The sequence below is a fragment of the Cimex lectularius genome, unplaced genomic scaffold (assembly GCF_000648675.2).
Source record: "Cimex lectularius strain Harlan isolate CLEC.00 unplaced genomic scaffold, Clec_2.1 scaffold37, whole genome shotgun sequence".
NCBI lineage: Eukaryota > Metazoa > Arthropoda > Insecta > Hemiptera > Cimicidae > Cimex > Cimex lectularius.
Window position 1 is genome coordinate 2173950 of NW_019392682.1, and position 23979 is coordinate 2197928.

At 36.1% G+C, this 23979-nt stretch overlaps 1 protein-coding gene and 1 non-coding gene across 3 annotated transcripts in view; both read right to left on the reverse strand.

Moving 5' to 3' along the window:
* The window catches only part of LOC106665554 (potassium voltage-gated channel protein Shaw), a 339235-nt gene that overhangs the window by 105895 nt on the left and 209361 nt on the right, over nucleotides 1–23979 (reverse strand). For both annotated transcript variants that reach the window (XM_024225679.1, XM_014392044.2), the window contains exons 4-5: nucleotides 19137–19352; nucleotides 18958–19075 (exon numbers count right to left, since the gene is read on the reverse strand). In XM_024225679.1, the coding sequence (XP_024081447.1) occupies nucleotides 18958–19075; nucleotides 19137–19345 (327 nt within the window). In that variant the 5' untranslated portion in view covers nucleotides 19346–19352. The remainder of the gene's footprint in view (nucleotides 1–18957; nucleotides 19076–19136; nucleotides 19353–23979) is intronic.
* On the reverse strand, nucleotides 17406–17478 carry Trnad-guc. The gene has a single exon. It is a non-coding gene; the product is annotated as a tRNA-Asp (tRNA).

Consider the following 23979-nt stretch of genomic DNA (forward strand, 5'->3'; position numbering starts at 1 on the left):
ATTTGTAATTTTCAATTACAAAGGCTCATCTACAAAACCTGAAAAGCAAATAGTAAATTATAATCAACTGTCATGATTAATATATTTAAAAAATTGTCTCAATGCATTCAGCATTATTAAATACGATGTTTAATTGAATCAATTCATGACATTTATCACAAAAACTGAATCTCATAAAAGAAAAAATATTACTCGCGTAATTCCATTTGTAATTATGATTTTAGTATCGAACCCAAAAATAAAATTGCTATGGACTGATTTTTTTTTAAATTTAAAACTTATCTCTCTAAAAACTTTATATCATTTTAATACAAGAGAGTTTAAAAAAATCTTCGCTTTGCCCAAAACAAGAATTATATTTATAGGAATCAATCCCATATCTTTTGTCGAAAATAGCAACCTTGTGAAAAGATGTGAAATAATAGATGACATTTTAATATTACATTGTTATTAAACTGATCAAAAAAGAAATAGGAAATTGCCAATTTTGTAATAGTTATTTTCCCTAGCATTTTTATTTTATTTTACCAGACCATTATACCGCCTCCTCCACATTGCACTGAAGGGAGCACGAACTGGTACATTGTACGTATCCCCTATTCTCGATAGACTCTTTGCCGCCTGCTTCAGACAGAAACGCGACTTATTAGTAAACATAACAGCATTCTCATTAAATCCTCTTCTAGGCGCTCGCTGCACCATATTCTTGCTTGAGAGCTGACCTCGGACGGCGGGTGCTGCATCAAAGGCACACTCGGGTTAGGTACCAGATCCTGTATATATATATTTATATATACGGACGGGGAGGGTGCATAACCATCTGAACGGCGGGGAAGCGAAGTTTCGTTCCAAGTTCAAGCCCAGCTGCATAGGTAAGGATTCGAAGACACTTAGTGGCGAGACCCCTAACGGGTACCTAGAGAAGAGGTTGTGTTTCATCGGTGGCCGTCGACCAGGGCCCTTGCCTGATCTCCGAGTAACCTCTCGACCTCGCAAGAGTCGGAGCGATCGGACTGCCAAAGCGAAACTCTACAAGGAGGCTAAGACTACGCTGACGGAGTTCATCGCTTGCGAGAGGAATGGTGGACGAGTTTTCGATGGTGCTCGTGTGGGCTGTCTTTACCGATGGCATGGTCTCCTCTAGGGGGTGGTTAGGGATTCCACAAAAATCTAAACTGCGGCCGGAGCGGTTTCGGAGGTTTCGACGCTAGCGGAGCTCCAACACCCTGGGAGATAGAGTGGTCTTCTCTTTCTAGGGAGGGCGCGGGAGACTTGGTCGATGCATTGCGACCCCTTTTGGGTATCCCTTTACCCGCGGCACACGGTTGAGTGCTCAATATTAACCCATCCCCTCGGAAGGGGCAAGCGGGAGAAGTCAGCATGTCTGTCGATTAGTCTGTGGATTTGCGGTCTTCTACAACAAACCTCACGAAAGAAGCAGATTTTCCGTGCGCGGAGGTGAGTCGCTCCTAACTAGAGAATCTAAACGTGTGATAACCTCTGTGCCAGATGAGTCCGCTAAAGAACCTCAACCTCAAGACATGACGACCCCAGTGGAAACATAAATGCACCATATTCTCCTGAGCTGCTGGTAGTGGACGGATGCTGCAGGTCGTCTCAAAGGGGCATACGATGTGATGCCAACTTAATACGAATGATTACGCATCGTAAAGGCTTTGACAAAACATTCAGGATCTGGCGGGCACTATGGAAAGGTTTGGGTTCCCACCAAAAAAACCATCCCTAAAGGTTACCGTCTTGCACCAATGACAATATTTCTGTTCCTCCTTCTTGCCGTAACACGCTGAGATCCACAACGAGGCCTTTTATTGGCATTTCTAGTATCTCAGAATCAGGGTAAAGCCCGAGAGACTAGGCTCTGAGAAATGTCAACTGGCTGTGCGATATCCACTTGCCGATGACCTCGATGACTCATTCTCACAATAATATTGCAAACTTTTTGTTCAAGTTCCTGTCTTTCTTTGGTTAAAGACAATGCAACTGGATTAAAATGGAGAAAATCGTTTGTCTACAAAATGAGTAATCTTCATCTACTGTTGTAAAGTAAATCCGCTATTAAAAATGAGGATTAACAAATTTTTTGTTTTTGGTTTGCATATTCTATTTTGTTTTACCCAACTGAAAAGAATATATCGGTTAATTGAATTAAAATTGACAGAATATTAATAAATTACAAATATCCCTATTCATTTTTGCTCTGATTATTTTGGCAATACCAAACAAGGAACTAACATTACAAATTGGTTTAAAGGTCAATAAACATAACCTTGTATGAAGCTGTAAAAATAACAAAGAAACAGATAAAATTTGTTGCAGCGATAAATAGTCACACACCTAGCCAAATATAGAAGTTGGTGGAATAAATTCAGTATATATTGAAGCTGGTGCAAAGCGTGAAAAGTATAAACTTTCCTGAAACAATTGGTGGCAGATGTTGAAAGAAAGTTTGGAATATTACATATTTGTGGGATGTTAAGTTCACTCTTATAGTATTCTTTTTCAGACATATTTTTATCTTATACAAATATATATAATACTTTTATTGTTACTTTTTCTTCAATAGTGTTTTTTTAAATATAATAATAAGACCAGCCAACCAAAAACACAATTTCATAAAACATAATTTTTTATTATTGTACATGGATCGATTTCAGAGTGTTTCAAAACATATTAATGAGACTAAACACACAGGAGATAATGTAAAGCCAAAAATAGAAAAAGGAACCATTAATAAAAAGCCGATGGTTACAAAATGTACAAAAAGACCAAAATAAAATAAGTACAAAATATGTACTACAAAATTTTCGTTATTAAAAATAAAAACAATAGAAAAAGATTTCGGGCAAAAGAAAACCACCAATTATGTCAATACTCCGTGCAGAAGACATGGTCATAACAGAACCGTTTCAAATTGCTGAGCGAATAGCTCGTCATTTTGAATCTGTTTCTAATTCCAGCTGGTATTAGGAGCGTTTCAGGCAGATAAAGTAGGAGGAAGAAAGATACGATTTAAATTTTGCAACTGATGAAGAAGAGGTTTGGAACGCTCCCCTCACTCTGCCTGAACTGGATCTTGTTCTGAGTTCGGTGAAAGAATCTTCTCCGGGAAGTGATGAAATCACATACTCCATGATTAAAAATCTATCTCCAGAAGGGAAAGTAAAGCTTTTGGAGTTATTTAACGAAATATGGGGTGCAGGATATTATCCTGAAAACTGGAGGGAGTCGGTCGTGATACCCATTGCCAAGCCGGGTAAAGATCCTAGCCTCCCAGAAAATTACAGACCTATTTCTCTAACATCATGTCTCAGCAAGACATTGGAAGCCATAATTAACAAAAGGTTAAATTGGTTTATTGAGAAAAAAGGTCTGTACAGTAAATACGAGGCTGGGTTTAGAAAGCACTTTTGCTCTGAAGATCATGTAGCGCTCCTTGAAAGTGCTATTCAGAACACTTCCTTGGAGAGAGAGCATGCTTTAGCTGTCTTCTTCGACCTGGAAAAATCATACGATACGACCTGGAGATTTGGTATTCTTAAGAAACTCTATGATTGGGGTTTAAGAGGGAACATAGCTAAATTTTTAAAAAGCTTCCTCGAAATGAGGAGATTCCGGGTGAGATTAGGTACCGCCTTATCTAGTACGTTCATTCAAGGAAACGGGATTCCTCAGGGTTCGGTTCTCAGTGTCACTTTATTTGCCATTGCGGTAAACGGTCTGGCTGATAATATAGATGATCGTATAGTCAGGCCTTTATATGTCGATGATCTTTGCTTTTACTTGTCTGGGAAAAATCTCCAAAACGTAGGAAGGACTTTACAAAACGCCATTGACACATTGTCACGAAAAGCAGATGATGTGGGTTTCAAATTCTCTTTGTCCAAAACGGTATTTGTACACTTTTGTAGACTAAGAAAACATCATGAAACACCTCGGCTTTTCCTTCCTGGCGTTGAAATAAAGGAAGTCGACGTTGTCAAATATTTGGGCGTTTCTATCGACAAAGCCCTTCGATGGAAACCTCAAATAGCCCAATTGTCTAATTCAGGAAGGAAAATACTAGGCCTGATGAGATTTCTTGCTAATTACAATTGGGGAGCGAATAGAGACATTCTTTTAAGAATATTCAACATGCACTTAGGAGCAAAGTTTCGATACGGAGAAGCAGGTTACTCTTCAGCGCGAATATCAACTTTAAAACTACTCGATAGAATTTATTACAGAAAAAAGAGATAAATAAAATATTACTAAATAAATCCCACCATCAATCGTTTCACATTACACATTCCCGCTAATAAATACATTCACTCTCAACACAAACTAGGTACATAAAACTATCAGTCCCGTGTACAATAAAACAATCCTGGTTCCACTTAAAATCGGAGCCAGATATGCACAGATGAATAGAAAAAAGTACAATAAGACATGGTTATCAATCCGTCTGTCTCTATATTGAGCCAAGGTATTGCACCCTTCAATCAGGTGAGACACATCGAGCAATCTTTCTCTACAAGGGGGCAGATATGCGAGCTTTGGCCAAAAACTAAATGTCCTTGTGTCCACGTCGCATGGCCTATCTTTAATCGGGTGAGGATGACCCTTTTACGAATCAGATCGTCCAAAGCTCACTCATCGACAGGTACGTGAAAGCTCTACCAATCCAATTTTCTGTGAGAAAGTATACCTATTGAAATTATAGGTAGAGGCATTTGATTGTATATTTAAATCCAAATTCCAACTCACAACTACTTCATCAAAGAAGATACGTTTTGATCAGTGTTCATTAATATCGTTCAATTAATTAATGTTTTTAGTTGAGACAAAAAAGTCAGTGTCACGAGCGGGATTCGAACCCACGACCGAGTTAGTGTCCGAGTGGATCAAATTCACTCTGACTTTTTAATCTCAAATAAAAACCTTAATTAATTGAAACATATTAATTGGTCAAGCGGACCACGAGAACTAGTGAATTTCATTAGTATGCTTTACATTCATGTACATAATTTACTAATTTTTATAATACTAAATAAAATATTATTTCTTTATTTAATTTAAGTTAAGAGTAAATACTAATGTACTTGTTCTAGTGTCAAAAACATGTCTGCCTGATAGATATCTTCAGTTATAAAATTATTACCAGAGAGTTCATTCGACCAATTTCCTGATTCTTTCACAGATTTAGTTAAGGAAACTCTGAGCACACAGGAGAACATTTCTCAAATTTAAAGATTAGTTTTAAGTCAGTGATGATCAATTCAAAAATATTTTGTTGTATTTAGTACGTCGGACAGCGGTTTCGTGAGTCGTTTGACAGTCTTTGAGAAGGAGACTTTTCTCCAAGAGACAAAGAACTTTGTGGGACGACAACCAATAGCGAACTTGAGCCATTAATCGAAACTCAAGAGAGTGTCGCCTCAAGGGTTTCCTTATTTTAAGAAACAAGCAAGATAAATAGGGTTTTTCTCGAGCATCTTGTGAAATTAAAAGATGAAATTTTTAATCAAGATTTGACAAGACAATTCTTTAATGAACAACCATTAAAACGATTAGTAACACTGTAAAAAAGAGGTTAAGGAAAAAAAGTGTTATTGTGTTTTTGTTTTAATATTATTGCTAAGTAGCATTAGTGTATTTTTAGTATCTGAGTGGAAGAATAAAAGAATAACGACGAGCCTATACTCATGCTGAGACTGTTGCTAGTCTGATTCCTTTTTGTCATTCACACAAATAAATACATTCGCACCTATATACATTCATTCCATTTGGTGGATGGAGTACTCAATATTCCTTCATTAACCTTCTTAGGGGACTACAGTCCCAGAATAAAGTTATTTTTCTTCTTTCTTCTTCTAACGTGCACAAAATAACAAAACCAATCCAATTGGGGTCGACGGGGTACTAGTACATTATTATTATTATTATTGATCTGACTCCATTATTTTTTTATCTTTTCGTTTTTTAAATGGTCATCCGACTGCATGGACATATCAGCCCGAAGCGCTTGCGAAATATTGTAACACACATTCAATACGCATTCACACAAATAAATACATTCTCACCTATATACATTCATTCATTCTATTTGGTGGATGGAGTACTCAATATTCCTTCATTAACCTGCAGAAAATAACAAAACCAATCCGACGGGTTACTAGTATATTATTATTATTATTTTGCTTGGGGCTTCCGACATCTAGGTCATTTTAGCCCCCAACTAAGTCTATATTCTATTTACCCTTTCAAACACTACATTCATAGAAATAAATACATTCATACACATAAATACATGCATACAGTACACTCACTCCCTTTAGTCGGTGGAGTACTTGATATTCCTCCACCGACCTGTACTTAAACTAATCTAGATTGGGGTCGATGGTCTTTTATAAATATTCCGCCATCGACCCCGAACACACACTCATACGCTCTCAACGTTCGAGGGGCGATGATAACGTTATATTTCACCCTCACCCCTCGCCATTCACGCTAATAAATACATGCACTTAGACAAAACATATAGACACACAACACGTAAGACTATATACAATTAAAAAAAAAACAATTTCCGCTAGAAAGCGGAACAGGGGATCCAGAAACCCGCTGCTCGAGTATCATTTTCAGATTGGATGACATGCCTACAAGCTCCCTGTAGGGAGCCAAGGCATGACATGTTTCCAGTATGTGGGACACGTCGAGCAAACTTTCTCTATGTAAGGGGCACTTGAGCGGGCTTTGGCCCAGGAGTAGGTGCCCGTGTGTCAACCGCGTATGGCCTATTCTTAATCGCGTAAGGACGATTCCTTGTGTCCGGCTCAAGTTCTCGGGGGGGCCTTCTACGAATCGTGCTCTTGACGCGCAAAAGCCTCTCGGACGACCCGGCCCACTGACGCTGCCATCTTTCTTTTATCATGTTCTTTACTGCTAGCTTGGCGTCAGAGGGCCTGGTCGCGATGGTAGTACATTATTATTATTGACCTTACAAGCTTATGGGAAATGTAAACATTATGGAAACAAAATTCTATATTCTAATTAAAGAACAGGAAAAAATTTTATATTTTAAAATGGGTTTTTTGGGTACATTTGGCCTTCAAAATTAGGTATTTAAAAAAGGATAAATTAAAGCTTTGGATGGTAATAGGATAGATTAGTTTATGAGTGAATGTTTGGAGCCAGAGCGTTATAGCAGTCAGAAAAGATATATCGTAGATAACCTAAGACAGAAGGTTTAAATTTTTAGGCGTGAAATGACCTTAGACGGTAAAACGCCCTTAAAAATAAATAATAATAATTTCTTTCAATTGATTAGTCTTTTTATGTAAGGTCGAAATGAAAAAGTTAGTGTCACGAGAGGGATTCGAACCCATGACCTTCGGGGACCACTTGAGCTATCGTGACCTCGATCCACTCGAACACCAACTCCCCATCTCAACCTAACTTTGGAATTTTCCCTCCTTTTTTGCCATTTTTCAAATGTCGTGTAATCAGGATTCGATTCTCGGCGACATGTGAAGTGGAGAGCTGTTAGTGAAGATATACGTCGTTTTACATATTGAATCCATTATATTTCGTGTTCCAATTGACCAAATCTTTTTTCAATTAATTAATCTTTATATGTAAAGTATTGGGGGAAAATATGAAAGGTAGGTTGAGATGGGGAGTTGGTGTCGGAGTGGATCGAAGTCACGGTAGCTCAAGCGGTTCGAGCAGCGGCGTATTGAGCCGAAGGTCGTGGGTTCGAATCCCGCTCGAGACACTGACTTTTTCATTTCGACCAATACCTTACATAAAAAGATTAATTAATTCAAAGAAGTTTTTTGGTCAATCGGACCACGAAATATAATGGAAATAATAACAATAAAAACACTATAAAGACAACAAGAAGTTATTAATGCTGTGTGTACGTTTTAAGTCAATTAATTAGTAACCTTTATAGTTATTATGGACAATAAACAAATAAATACAAATGACTGGTTTTTTATCCTTAAGTTTATTTTATTACAATAAAACCAGCACACTTTCGTTGCTCTGAGTAATGATTTTTATTTAAAAGTTCCTTACCGACGTCTGGTTACACTTTAAATTTTCCTAATGCGGAAGAACAGAACAGTAACTCTGGAGAAATAAATCGAATTAAAACTTTCAACGATACTTTAAACTTCATCATCAAAACAAACCAAGTGATGATAACAAGATCGCAACATTTAAAATGAAAGAGAAACACTTTCTGATCAATTAGAAAAATTAACCATCGCTCTATTTGATCTCAATAACGTACAATAAATCAAAAGTAAAACTGTTAATTAATTTTACAGAATATCTAAATAGATATTATTTGCTACGTAAAAATTGCTATTAGATCTTAAAAATACCCTGTATGTTTTCAATATTAACACAACCATAACATATCAATAGTTGCATTAAATGGTCCCTTTAAGTTCTGATTGGATTTGATATAAAATAAAACGAGAGTTGGCGTTAACGCGAAACCATACGGTACACGCTGTTCAATATATTATCCACTATCATTTGGTTTTGCATCAAAAATTCATTTTCTAAGATATCAAAAGGTTATATCAAAAAACAACCGTGAGATATTTTTTTAATATTTAAATCAATGTATCCTCTTGTAATCGGTAGTTTTGATGTTTGTAAATAAAAAACTGATTTAAATTTATAATTTTATGCTCTGGAAAAAAATAAACATGTCTTTAATTAGTATTTTAAACATCTTTAAAATTACTAATAAGAATCAGTCAATAGTTTCTCACGCTTAATAAATTTTCTTTTTTTGGGATTTTTTACCAATTATTTACTAACCATCGATAAATTTTAATTCTTAAGCATAGAGTTTCTTATGTGCTTAAACAAATTATTTATAACAACTAGAACTTTTTTTCGGTTGGGAGGGTATTTGAAGTACAAAAACTGTGTAAATTTCATAAAATATCAAAGCAGTATAAATTAAAATTTAATTTTTAATAATAAAAAAAAGTATATGCGCTTTTTTCAGCTCCAACTTAATCCGAAAGGAGATCATTTTACAATCTGGCCTACTTTCATGTATTCATAAAGGGTTAAGGCCCGCCACATTCTTTCCAAGCTAAAAGGCAGAGAGGAAACACCCTTGCCATTAAAATTTCAAAGGCGATAATTACAGCTCTGTACAAACCTAGTAACTACTCTATAAAATTGCCCTGAACAAAATTTTGTTCAGGACGAATTTTGTCGAGATGTAAAATTCAATACGAAATAAAAAAACGATAAAAAAACGTGATAAAATTGCAGCCAGTTACAGAAAACCGTTTGAAAATTTGAAAATATGATTTATCTTGTTTTTTGTTTTTAGTAAAAGGACGTTCGGTTGTTGATTAATTACATCGATTGAGCCTTAGTACAAAGCCTACCGGTAGAAATCAAAGCGTTCACTGTACCGTGAATCTTTTGATTCTCGCCATTATTTGTGTTACGAATGAATCGTGTTATGCCAATTGAAACAGCTTCAGTAATTTTTTTTTTTTTAGGGGCAATGAAAACAACCCCTTCAATTGTACTAGAAACCCGGTTTGACCTACCGCCATTGGAAATATTTATAAAAGGAAAACGAGGAAAAGCTCATTTAGGCTTCAGAAACAATAATTAAACTAGATGGGAACTAAATACTTCGAAGAACACCTCGGTCTTTCAAACTGAAATACACGTCGTTAACTCTTGTAACTTAGAAAATCCTAAAAGAGGCAATACTGTCAAAAAATCCTCATAAGATCAGCCAGCAGCTATTTAAACATTGGCGGGGGAAAAAATCACATCAGAATTAGTCAGTGAGAGTATTCAAAATTTCAAACACCAAGGGAAACACAACAACATGATGATATCATTGATACCAAATATGCACCCACCCAGGGAGATGGGTGGTATAGTGTGGTTGAGGCTCGAGACCACGAAACGGCTCACCTCGTGTCCTCATCCATGTCCCTTTCTCAATCCAAGTTCCTTCATTCTGTCCTGTGACCCCCTCCCAACCCTTGGTTACAAGGGAGGCGGGTGTCCGGGCGCAAAATAACGGTGTAGATCAGAGGGCGTGGCAACCTCTCTAAAGCACATGCTGTACTCGCGCTGGGCGGCGGGTGCCTTATCAGAGGCGAACGAGGGTTATGGTACCAAATCCTGTATGCACAGATGGGGGAGGGTGCATAACCATCTGTACTACGGGGTAACAGAAATGTTCCAAATTCAGCCTTTGTTACAATGGGAATGGATTCGTAGTGGTATGTGACGACGCCCCTGGCGGAACTTAGAGAAGAGGCTGTCTTCTACCTATGACCTTCGCAAGAAGCTTGCGTATGACCACCGTTATATACCCGGCCTCACGGGATCGGACGGCCGCATATAGGCGTTGAGGACGCGATGATTGTGCTGGATAGTCCCTTGAATGCGTGAGTAGTGAATCGATTGCTCCTACTCGAGTATGCTTTGAACGTAGGTGTAGGCTGAGCTCGATATGAGGCTTTACCGTAGGCGGTACTCCTCTAGGGGGTGGTTAGAAATTCCACTTTAAACGAAACCGCGGCCGAGGCGGATCCGGTAGTTTCTTCGTTAAGGAAGCCCCAATACTCTGGGAAATAGAGTCGCCTTCTCTATATAGAGAGTGCGCGGGAGACCAAGCTGATGTATTTCGGCTTAGATAGCCCTTTGCGCGTGGCATGCGGTCTGATGCTCAATGCAGACCCGACCACTAGGCATGGACAAGCGGGGAGCGAGGTTGTCTTGGCCCTTCGGGTTTGAGCTGCCTCTACACCCATGCTGCGGCAGTAACACCATCCTGTCGTATGTGGAGGTGAGTCAGCTCTCACCTTGAAATTCAAAACGACCGATAAGGCCGAATAGGCTAGGTGCGGACGTTAAAGATGAAAAAAGGAAATACCAATGAAAGGAATTATAGCAACGATAGTCAATCTAGTATTTCTTAAAAGGAGGATCGAGTCAATGGTACTGAACTAAGTAACTGGGAAAGCACCATGAACCAGATCGCTATAGGGCTTTGGGATAGGGATGAGCATCTATAGTTGATGTTTAGAAAACATCGATGGTAGTCGAACGATGTTCGATGTTTCACCACCGATGTTATTGTGTCGATGTTTTTTGAGCATCGATGGTGGGTTGTCGAAGTTTTATAAACTTGCTCAGTTTTTCCTAATTTCCACTTTTGCGCATATGGAATGACCCATATTCTTCTGAACCTGACAGGACTTGTTCAATTTGTTGCGTCAGTGGCACATCACACAAATGTGGTAGTGTTTCATTGTAAAATTTGAATACATTAATTCTAATAAATTAAGGATATGGTTGATTTTAGTTACGTTAAACCTTTACCTTTTTTTGAGCAACAGACAGGAATTGGGCTTGGGTGGATAACGAATGTTGTCCAAAGTATCGAAGAAAAACAGGGAGGTATTTTGAATACAAAACCAATAGGTTTCATGGAAACCAATAGCAAAAATAATTCTTAATAAATGTTATTAAAAAAATAAACATAATTTTTATTAATCGAGTTCCTTACAAATGTTCAGAAATGGCGAAGTTTGAAAAATGAGCTTATGTTTCTAAACTGGCACGTAAAAATAATATATGCAAATGAAAATAATGTGTAGTTTGAGTACTCAAAAAACCATCAATGTGTAGATTAGAGAGTCGATGGTGAGGTTCCGGTGTTTAATCGATGGTGACCATCGATGTTTTTTATCACAAAATCTCCACTTCATAGTATCCATGATGATCATCATTATTTTTCTCCTTAAAATCGATGTTTTCTTGTTTTGTATTTCTATTTCTGAACACAGAGAGAATTAATATTTTGGTGTAAGAATCACACGAAAAAATAGAAGTTATAAAAGTCATATTAAAAAAATTAATTTATGATAGCAGATAAAAGCTACTGCGAATTGATTTTTTCCCCAGACGGTGGTTTCCATTACGCAGAAACCCCGTTTCTACATTACATTGAGGTTTCGTTTCCTCATGCATTTTTATGAGTGTAATTAAGCTATTTCTTTTATAAAAGATCTGTAGAAAAATCGTGATCATGTTTATTTACGATAGGTGTGTATATAATGAGACGGGCTGAGAAATATTAGGATTTACATATTTTCCTGGTTAACTAAAAAATCAAGTTTTAACAAACTGTATATGTTTTGAAGCATTTGTAATCAATTTAAGCTATATTTATTTTGCATATATCTGCATATATTGCCATAAATGCATATTTTTGAATAAGTGGGTTGTGATTGCATATTTTTTATATATCCGGCATATCGGTATTTGGCACAAGTATTTATGTTTCTGAGCAGGTAAAAAACAAAAATTCTCCTAAAAAGAGCTGCCATTCTTCCGTTTCGACATAATTAACGAATTTGTGTTTGGTCAGTTGTGGTGCTCCACCGCTTTCCGCGAACTATCGGTCGACTTTGTTTCTCTTGAAATAAATGGAGAAAGAATAGTGTTTGTACCACTGTAAATGTTCTCTTGGAATAGTTTAATTAGATTCATGGAAATATTACGACTTCAGTTATCTTCTTTCCCTTCCATCGTACTTCTCAACTTTACACAGTCTCTGGTGCGTTTTCCATCGTAAATCATTATTTGTCTGTTATGAACCGACTACTAAAATGCCGAAAGTCGCCGCAAAGACCAAAGCTCTTGTTCAAAAGTATGTACCTGAGTTTTCAAGTGAGACTTTTAAGGGTAATGCAGACGTTTTATACTGTGTTTGTTGTGATAAACCTGTATCAACAGCTACACCTTTTTTGGAAACGCAGCACATAAAAACAAGGAAAACAAAGGTAGGAAGTCAAACCTTTGTGACACAAGCTGTCACAAGTGCTGGGTCTGGAAAGTCCGGTTTCGATACGAATTTATGTGCTTTAGTTAGAGCTGACATACCCAACCATAAACTAAGCCACCCTGAATTCAAGGGTTTTTTGGAGAAATACACTGGGAAACACATTCCCCAGGAAAGCACTCTCAGGAAATCTCACGTGGATACGATGAAACAACCATAAAATCAGAGACTTCATCGAAACAGGGGTTCTGATAAAGGAGACGGTAGATTTTTTAAATATAACTTTTTTTAAATGCGTTTTTCTTTTTTAAAATTGGCCATGGGATGTTCTTCTTGCCACTGTTTCTCTTTTCAATACAATTATGTGCTTCAATTTGAGGTTTCATTTTTTTTCTTATGGTAGTTTTTGCATATTTTCAGTTTTAAATTGCATTTTTTACCAAATATATTTACATATGTGCATATTTGTCTGTTTTTATTGCAAATAATCACAGCCCTCGTAAGGGAATAATGTTATAACTATAATCGATTGATTACGTTGGTCAATGCAATTTAACGACCTGAAGGTTTTTATAGAATTTTCTTTAAACATTCTGAGTTTAGCCGATAACAGGTAATCCTTCTTAATGTCGGCTGACCTTTATTTGTTCAGACGGTCAGCGTCCGTTGGGCCGTTATCGATCTTCGAAACTGGCCCCGAGTCTTCCGATATATTTCTAATCCGTTATTCGCCACTTTCGTCGGATTTCAACGGAGAGAGAGCTATCGGCCGACGATCTTCCCTTGCAACATCACGTCTTGGAAAGTTTTCGTCTTGCAACTTTTTTTTTCTCAAACTAATTCCGGCGTCGAAAGTTCGCCGGAGGATTGCGACAGTATTGTTGGAAGTACGCTTTCCGGCTCCATCCATCCACGAACCGTCAGAGAAACAAAGATTGATGGAAATTTTTATTTACACTTTTAAAAATAACTTTATTGCATATTTTCATAATAATGATATAACTATTTATATTCAAAAGAAAATACATTCTTGTTTTTTTCTTAAAGTCGTTTAAGCCTGGAAAAATAATTTTTAATCCTTATCTCATTCCCCAATTTGTCAATTAAAAACAATTTCAATTTTGATATTATTGCACAAAACTTTAAATTTTACGAGATAAATCGTTTTAATAATTTTTTTGGGGTGTTACATTATATTAAGAAGTTCCAGTGGACCCAGGCCCTAATTTTCTTGAAAGCATTTTGTTTAAATCAAATGCGTCAATATTTTATGTATTTTATTGTAATATTTTATGCATTAGTTTTTATCACCAATTCATGTAAATAAACAACATAAACATCCTTCATGTTTTTCACTAGGAAACAATACGTAGCCTAGCGACGAGCAATGAACGATTTTAATGAAAATTTTGTAGCGATAATACGTCACAAAAAGCAGGCCAAAAAAACAATTTTTTTGTTGGAAAAACAAGTTCAGAAAATAAATCGGACATCGGACAACCGGACAACGGGAGGAAGTGGAGAAAATGATTTTTCCTCGCGTCAGAAGCTGAAAAGCGTCAGAAAAATGTGGAGTTTAGGAACCGTTACTTGATAATTATTTGGCGGTCGTGAGATGCGGTCTGGTGTGAAGTAGATTTTAGAAAACATTTTCTTTATCGTGCCAACGTTTCGACCTTTATTGAGATCATCTTCAGGGCTCAAAGTGTTTGTTTACTGTGTAGATGGTTATTCTTGTGTATCGTGTTGAGAGTGTCCAGGAATGACACACTATACGGAAAACAAACGCTTTGAGCCCTGAAGTTGATCTCAATAAAGATCGAAACGTTGGCACGACAAAGAAAATATTTTTTCTTAAACCTACGTCACACCAGACCGCATTTCACGACCCCCAAATAATTGTCGGAAAAGTATTGAAAAAATTAAATTTGATATTGAGAGTTTCATTTGGCATATTTACCCAAGAAATTTTTAGTGTCAATTGCAGTAAGTTTATAACCTTTATAACCGATTTTTTACATTTTCACTCAAAATGACTACTTTTTAGAATTTAACATTCATTTCTATCTGATAGTATAATTAAAATTGACTTTTATAAAGATTATTTTTTCTCTTTGCCTTATTTATGCCCTGGCTTTGCCAATGTGTTCTCAGAGTTATATCTTACAATTTAGGAACTTTTTAAATAGTTTTTTACTTAATAAGCAATTATGTTAAAGATTTAAAAAAATATCTGTATAGAAAAGTATCATTGTATACTGAGATTTTTTTTTGACAAACAGAATCCTTTATCACAGAATAGGAAAGGAGGTTGATAAACCCTAGAGGTTAATAGAAATGATAAATGATGGAGTGAGTGTGGTGTTCAATCCTTTTTAAAAAGATAGTTCCTACTCACAGTAAGTTGTTTTGCAACGATCCGGATTTCGAGCTTTTTAGCGCATCATCAGGCCAACGCGACGTTCCAATTATCAGCTGATTTTTTTAATGGCGCCCAATTTGAACGTGCGAAACGCGGAAATTATAACACAAATAAATATTTATAATATTAAGTATATATATATTTATTTTATTATAAATATATATATTTAATTTATATATAATATATTAATTTAATAATATTAAGTATTTACTAGTATAAATATTTATTTGTGTTATAATTTCCGCGTTTCGCACGTTCAAATTGAGCGGCATTAGAAAAATCAGCTGATAATTGAAACGTCGAGTTGGCGGAGGTATCAGCGGGTTCACTTTGGCAATTCATGTCGAGAGACGTGGTTGTAGAAGTCCTTCAACCTGATGATGAGCTAAAAGGCTTGAAATCCGGTTCGTTGCAAAACAACTTACTGTGAGTAGGAACTATCTAGAGGTTAATTCCTTACTGAAGATGGCACAATGCCAAAACGCGTTTGACTAACTCAAAAATCCGCGAGTGGAGACAGACCCAGTATGTGACCCTGGCCGGTACAACATGATCTCTGGAAGTTTAGGAATGTTTTTTTTTTTTTCTTTTTTTTTTCTCGGGGTTCGTAACAGCAGAGGTTATATCAACCTCAACGTAAGGACCTTAACCTTACAGTGATGAGCGCCGTGTCAACGCCTAAACCGTTGTGGCCACCGACTCCCCCCATTTATTTACTTATTGCTTTCACTTGAGTAAAGCACAACTTAAAAATAGCGCAAGCGTTCAGAAGAAAACGTCCAATCCAATACAACAAAAACTAACAACGCACAAATAATAACGGACAGCTGAAAATAACTGACATCACACCATGACCACACTCTTACCGCGTTATAATTTTTATGTTTTTTTGTTTATTGGATATTTGAAAATAAAATAGGAGATGTAGCTAAATAAAAAGATTAAAAAATATTGAACGGAGTAAAAGTATTTTACTACAAGTGTTGCCATAGAAACAATGAAGAAAAAATTCAATTCAGTGTGGAGTATTTCCTCCTATTGCGTTTATTACCACCGTTGCAGTCAACGTGGCATGGATTTTAGGAAAGCTTTCATACTCCACCAACAGTGTCATCCTTAATTCCTGTAAATTCTCAGGCATCTCAGCCTTTTTACCTTCTTTGATACCTCGTCCCAAAGCTGTTGGGTAGGGTTTAAGTAGGGATTACACGCTGGCGACTCCAAACATTGAAATGATGCCCGTCCCAACTAATCACCAACGGTCCTAATTGTGCAGGGACTTGAATTGTCATGCATAAAAATAAGATACACGTAGCTAGCCACTTATAAAAATAGAAGAGTACAATAGGAATTTAGTCGATTCAGGGGAGGTAAAGCCTTGTGGCCATTTCTGTTATCCCATAAAAATTGGTGCTACTGCCAATTAGTCCGGTTGTCATTCTATGTTAACATTATCAATATTCGTTGCTTTATAAAAAAAAACTATTAATTTTGTCTTTGGCTCGAATTATAAAAATTGAAATTAAGCGTGGCGACAATTTGTTAAAACTGCCTTCAGCATTATCACCCTTGATAACAAATTGTTGACATGTGTATTATCGTGACCTTTTTTTTTAGTGATGTTGAAATTTTACATATGCATTTACATTTTGTTAAATAAATATTCCATTTTTCTAAGTGTGGGGCCTGGGGAATTAATGAAAATTCATTCGACGAATCTGGCCCAGTGAATGAATGAATGAACAATTTAACTTCAACCTGATGTTCGCGTATTTTACACGCTAAAGAAAACAAACGAAAAGGCTATATCGATGTGAATTATTGCCGATTCACGAGGCTGGAAATGTTTACAAACTTTCTTCATCAAGTAACATAAACTTTAAAAACTAATCAAAACTTAATTTGTCTCATTTAGTTTTTTGTCACTGTATTTTATGTATTATTACTGAACTAGTACGCACTTCTAACCATAAGTACAGGACTTACACTTGGTACCAAAGGATCAAACAAAAACAACTCTGTGTCAGAATGGATCCACAAAAAATAAAAAGAGCAGTGGACAAACTTCTGACTAAAGAACCTTACTAAAACTAATTAAGGTTTTTAGTTGAGATGAAAAAAAGTTAATGCCACGAGCGGGATTCGAACCCACGATCTTCGGCTAGACACGCCGCTGCTCTACCACTTGAGCTATCGTGACCTCGATCCACTCGAACATCAACTTCCCATCACAACCCCACCTTATGAGTTTTCCCTCTTTTTTGCCATTTTTCAAATGTCGTGTAATCGGATTGGATTCTCCACGACAAATTAAATGTCCACATGATGAATGAATGACAAATGAATTAAAATGAAGTACACTTCACTAAAGCTCTCCGTGGCCATATATTGTGAAAACTGTTTCGCAGGTCTTGACGAAGTTGTACAAAGCTTGGGCAGAAGAATAGCATGTGTCGTACGTGGGGTATTAGCTCTCTTGAATTTTTGCAGATAAACTGCAAAGTTTCAATGCCCCGTAAGCAATTGTGTAGACCAAAAATCTGGTTGCACTGAACTCTGTTTTTTTCTTTCTGACGGGAAAGAACTAATAATTAAGCCTGCCCTTGACACTATTTTCCCATCTGCTTTGCCAGGTGTCGGTTGCTCATTCGTTGAGAAACGTTTCGCGCTGGCTGTTGGGTGCATTTCTTAGCCAATTCGCTTCATGCTTCTCTAAGCCGGGTAGCAATCCCTTCTTTAGCTCTCTCTTTACAATATGGACTTTTATGACCAAGTCAATGGTTGTTGCTATCATTAACACTTGGAGAGCGTGATTGGAAGCCGTTCTGTACCCCTTCGATGTCCTCAGTAAAGCAAATTGCTTGGTTTGTTCTAGTACCGGTTTGGTTGTACCTTGCAGTACCCCAGGATGCTACTCCATACGTTGCCAAAGGGATATAGACGCTCTTGAAGATTGTTAACAGTTCCTTTCAGCTGAACCCCCATGTTGATTTTTAGTACAAAATAGACCTAATAATTAGTACGTTATTCAATGAAGAGTATAAAATTGTCACTCATATATTCCAATGTGAAGAAATATCTATGAAGATATAACTTAGGGTTATAAACCCAGCTAAAAAAATTGAATGTGTACTAACCTTTTCCTTCTAAAAATAAGATCGAATTGAACTGATCAAATTTACTAGAAAACTTAAAATGAACCCCAAGGATGCAGTTCTTAGTGAAGATCATTCCGGATTTTCTGGTATCCTTATCAATTCTGTCCAATTATTAGATAATAGTAAAATATAGAAAAAAAATTTGTTTGTACTAATGTGTGGTGTTTAGTCAACGTTAGCCAATGATTATTTTCAGATCGTGAGGTGCGGTCTGGTGCGACGTAGGTTTTAGAAAAACATTTTCTTTATCGTACCAACGTTTCGATCTAAATAATGTGTTTGTTTTCTGCGTAATTGGGTCATTCTTGTCTTGTCTCTCAACACGACACACAAGAATGACACAATTACGCAGAAAACAAACAATTTGAGCCCTGAAGATGATCCCAATCATGATCGAAACGTTGTTACGATAAAGAAAATGTTTTTCTAAAACCTATGTCGCACCAGACCTCACCTCACGATCTCCAAATAATAATTTTGTTTGTACTAGAGATTAAGTCTGATATAAACAAAACCCCTACCTGGGTATAGGTCATCCAACAGCACGGTTCCACTTGATTTGCATCCAAACCCCAAAACTCCAATTCCTCTTCGAACAGAGGACCGCAGACGTCCGTCGGATAGTGCAGTTTCCCAGTTCTACAAACGGTACATCGAATGAAGATTTCGGTATAAAAACAGATTATTTCTTTGGCTTTACCTGTAATAGTTGAGAACTTGAGCGAAGACACCGGGGTGCCTGTCGAAAAAGTACTCGTTCAGGATCGGATCATAGTTGGCAAGGGCTTCGGTCAGCCTGGAGAGCCTCGTCGCTGGGATCTTCTTGAGCGTAGCTTTGTACGTCTCATGCCGGATCCCACCAACGTTGAGAACCACCCGGTTCTCCGCGTCCAAGTTGATCAGGTTCATCTTTCACCTAAAAAAAGAATTCACGTTAAACTTATTTGGTTTTATGGTATTTTTCTGATATAAGATCAAATACAACATGCATTTGATAAAATCGATCAAGTTAAATGTAATTAATCTTGAGATTTATGTTAAGAGACTTGAGATTTATTTTATTTGTAAAATAAATCAACTCTAATTTCATCTCATGATAGTTCGAAAATTTAGGATTTGAATTTTTTTATTAGTTATCTCATCTCTCTTTCTTTTTCTTGCTTTCACTCACTACCTATTTTTTCTATTTACCTATACACCACTTGCTTTTACTATATTAAATTCGTACATTTCCTCTCGAATTCTAGGGTTATGACCTTGACGTTTCGTCATTTCCGATCATCCTCGGTCATGTTCGTCGATTTTTGCTTCTCATACGCGTTTACAATTTTAAAAATGAGCAAAGCTGTCTATACGAGACAGACTAATCACAGAAGATAAATGGAAGGCGAAATGCGGTCTGACAGACCGAAAGATGAATTTGAAGATAGATGGACTAAGACGATGGGGAATGACAAAAAATAAGTTGTTGATTGATCTAAAATCATTGAACAGCTGTCTTTGGATAGGTCGTTACTAATGCACTTGGTGCCTCTCTCTCCATATATCTACTAAAATGACGTTATAACGTCGTACTCAAACTCTCAACCTTTTAATGGTTCTCGAAACTACTTTTAATTCTTAAAAATAACGGTTAAAATGTACGTTTTTAGTATAATAATACCAAACAATGTAGTAAATCGTCAAAAATTATTCATTCCTTTCACGGCTCAAATGTTATACTAAACCATCTCGACTGGCAATTCTTGCAAAACTAATGATCTGTGCGCCGTGAAATACACAAATAGTATACTTTCTGAACCCGCCTCACGTTCGATACACGTTCTATCTCTCTCTCTCGCTCCTTCCCTCTCACTCACTGTCTCTCTCTCCCTCTCTCTCACTCTCTCCCTCTTAGATCTCTTTATCTATCTGCCAATCTGTATATATATCTAACAATCCCTATCTATCTATGCATCTGTTACGTAACAACAAAGTCAACCAACACTGCCGTTCTGGACTTACAGGATCGAGAGAGAAAAAGAAAAGGGGCGAGTCTTACGCAGTACGCGGTACCGTGAACATTGCCAAAATAAGAGAACACATTTATCTGTAAGACATAAAACCTACCCTTTCAAACGAATGGAATCTATTTTGTGTTTTTATTACAATAGAAAGGAAAATTCAATTTTAATTTATAATTATATTTTGACTGTAAGAGAATTAAATGTTATTTTTTCATTCATTTTTTTATTGTAAAAATATTTTTTGTAACATATTACGATTAAAAAAAGGAAATTTTTCGTTTTGAATTTACAAAAACGAGTTATAAGATCGTTAATCTAAAATTTTTTCGCATTGTATAAATTTTTATATCTAAAATTTTCTAGCATTGTATAAATTGACTTTTTTTACCTAAAATTTTCTAGCATTGTATAAATTTGTTTTTTTGTCTAAAATTTTCTAGCATTGTATAAATTTTATTATCTAAAATTTTCTCGCATTGTATAAATTCACGTTTTTAATCTAAAATTTTTAAGCGTTGAATAAATTAATTTTTTTAATCTAAAATTTTCTAGCATTGTATAAATTTTTTTAAATCTAAAATTGTCTAGCATTATATAAATTCATTTTTTTAATCTAAAATTTTCGAGCATTGTATAAATTAATTTTTTTAATCTAAAATTTTTAAGCATTGAATAAATTCATTTTTTTAATCTAAAATTATCTAGAATTGTATAAATTCATTTTTTTAATCTAAATTTTTTTAGGATTGTATACATTTTTTTAATCTAAAATTTTTAAGAATTGAATAAATTCATTTTTTTAATCTAAAATTGTNGTGCCAACGTTTCGATCTTTTATTGAGATCATCTTCAGGGCCTGGGATTTACAAACAATGTTTACATTTAACAATTACATTTAGGATGTAGAAAAGTGAATTTATACAATGCAAAATATATTTTATATTCAAAAAAAGATGTGTTAGATAATTGCTTAATATGAGAGGAATTACTTGAAAACTGGTATCTTTCCTTCTTTCAAAATTTATTAAAGTATGGCTTTACATATGCTGTGGAATCATTCTAAGCGTAAAATTGGACGATGATATTGACATTCCACGGTCAGATAGAAGTACGTTTAGATTTTTTAACACTACCATTTTTACCCAAGCAGTATGTCGATATTATCAGTTCCTACCTGACAGACTGTTTAGATCAATATTCAAAATTAAAAACAATAAATGCAGGAGTGCCACAAGGTAGCATATTACGTCCACTGCTTTACTTGTTATACACTTGTGATTTTCCGAAAATAGATGGAGTAAAAATTGCAACGTTTGCAGATGACACAGCGGTGACATCACTCGGACCGAATATCACCCATTCAACCAAAATACTCCAAAATGCATGTAATAATAAAATGGACAAAAAATGGAAAATCAAGCTAAATCAGCATAAATCAGTTCATTTAATCTTTACAAACAAAAAAGTGGACCATGTTCCGTCGCTCTCAATCGATGGAACTACTATACCATACAGCGATATTGTTAAATATACGGGAATAACCTTAGATGCCAAGCTGAGATGGAAAGAACACTTGAAGAAAAAAAGGACAGAAATAGGTTTAAGGTATAGACAACTATACTGGTTGATAGGAAGTGGCTCCAATCTTGCTGTACAAATATTATTGTATGAACAAGTCATAAAGCCTATGTGGACATATGGTATTCAACTATGGGGTTGGACCAAACACAGCAATATCAAAATCGTACAAACACTTCAAAATAAAATCTTACGTAACATAGTTAATGCACCTTGGTACATAAGCAATAAGGACATACATAGGGATCTTAAGAAAATGAAGGAATACAAAGATTTGCCACCAAACACCAAGCTCGCCTCAGCCAGCACGGGAATGTGGAAGCGACCAAACTCTTACATAACCGAAACATGGTCAGAAGATTGAAAAGAACAAAGCCATATGAACTTGAATAGTTAAAAATAAATAGTGAATAGTGAAATGTAAATCTTATTGTACCAATGGGTTTATAAGAATGTAAACATTTATTTATTCTATAACATTATTGTAAAATTAATTTTAATAAATAAATTTAATTTAAAAAAACTAAAAAATGCCATTTTATTACATAAATAATGTATAATTCACTATTAAAACTTTCAAAACTAGGCTCTTCATTAAAAAAGCAATTACAATTAACGGCATGAATAATTAAATTCGATGAGTAATTGGAAACAATAATTTTTCTCATACGGTTCCCCACGCCAAACCCCGGCGATAAAAACATCCATCCTCTTTAATAGGGAATAATCAAAAACCCATCGCTCATCGTATTGGCCTTTAAACAGTGTTTAAAGGGCGTCCAACCCTTACAAAATCCGACGGAAGCAGTTTTGGACAAATACCAAAGTCAATAATGGTCGACTTAACGACGTGTAACGCCGCTATTACTTAAATATTATCATCCAAGATTCGTTGTAAACGGTTCTAGTAAAACAGATGAACTGTTTGAATAGCTCAAATGAATTTTATATTTATTTTTTTATTTGGAAGTATGTTCAAGAGGTGTACACAACCACCCAAGTTCCATAGTTCACCACTCGTGTTTAATTTTGTGTTTTTCAAATTTTTGTGTGCCAGCGCCAGCCTAATGTAAATGTTGATTGTTTGAATTATAGGGTTGTTAAATGTCTCTTTCTTGTTTATTACTATTGCCAATAAAAAAGTTAAAAAAAAAAAAACACACATTTTTTAAAATCTTAAAAAGAGCACATCTGTATTTCTGTAAACTATGTCACTTCTTGTAACTAACTCGTAAACAAATAAATAAGAACTAGTGTATGGTACTAATGGGATCACAGCTTGAACGACAAAAATTCAGAAATGCGGACTACGAAATCCGAATGTCTTGGACCTGGAATTGAGTGCTAGGAGAGCGAAGAGTGGTCGTAGTAGTAGGAGCGAAGAGCTATAGGAGCTATGTGCAGTAGTAGGGAAGAGATGTACTAGCTAAGCGCTGTAGGAGAGAAGATCTGTAGAAGCTATGAGCTTAGGAGCCAACAGCTGCAAGAGCTAACAGCAACTGGATCGAAGAGCTGTAGGAGTGAAGAGCTCTAGAAGCTATGAGCTTAGGAGTCAACAGCTGTAAGAGCTAACAGCTACTGGATCGAAGAGCTGTAGGAATGAAGAGCTGTAGAAGCTATGAGCTTAGGAGCCAACAGCTGTAAGAGCTAACAGCTACAGGATCCAAGAGCCGTAGGAGTGAAGAGCTGTAGAAGCTATGAGCTTAGGAGCCAACAACTGTAAGAGCTAACAGCTACAGGATCCAAGAGCCGTAGGAGTGAAGAGCTGTAGAAGCTATGAGCTTAGGAGCCAAGAGCTGTAAGAGCTAACAGCTACTGGATCGAAGAGCTGTAGAAGCTATGAGCTTAGGAGCCAACAGCTGTAAGAGCTAACAGCTACTGGATCGAAGAGCTGTAGAAGGTATGAGCTTAGCAGCCAACGCTGTAACAACTAACAGTTACTGGATCGAAGAGCTGTAG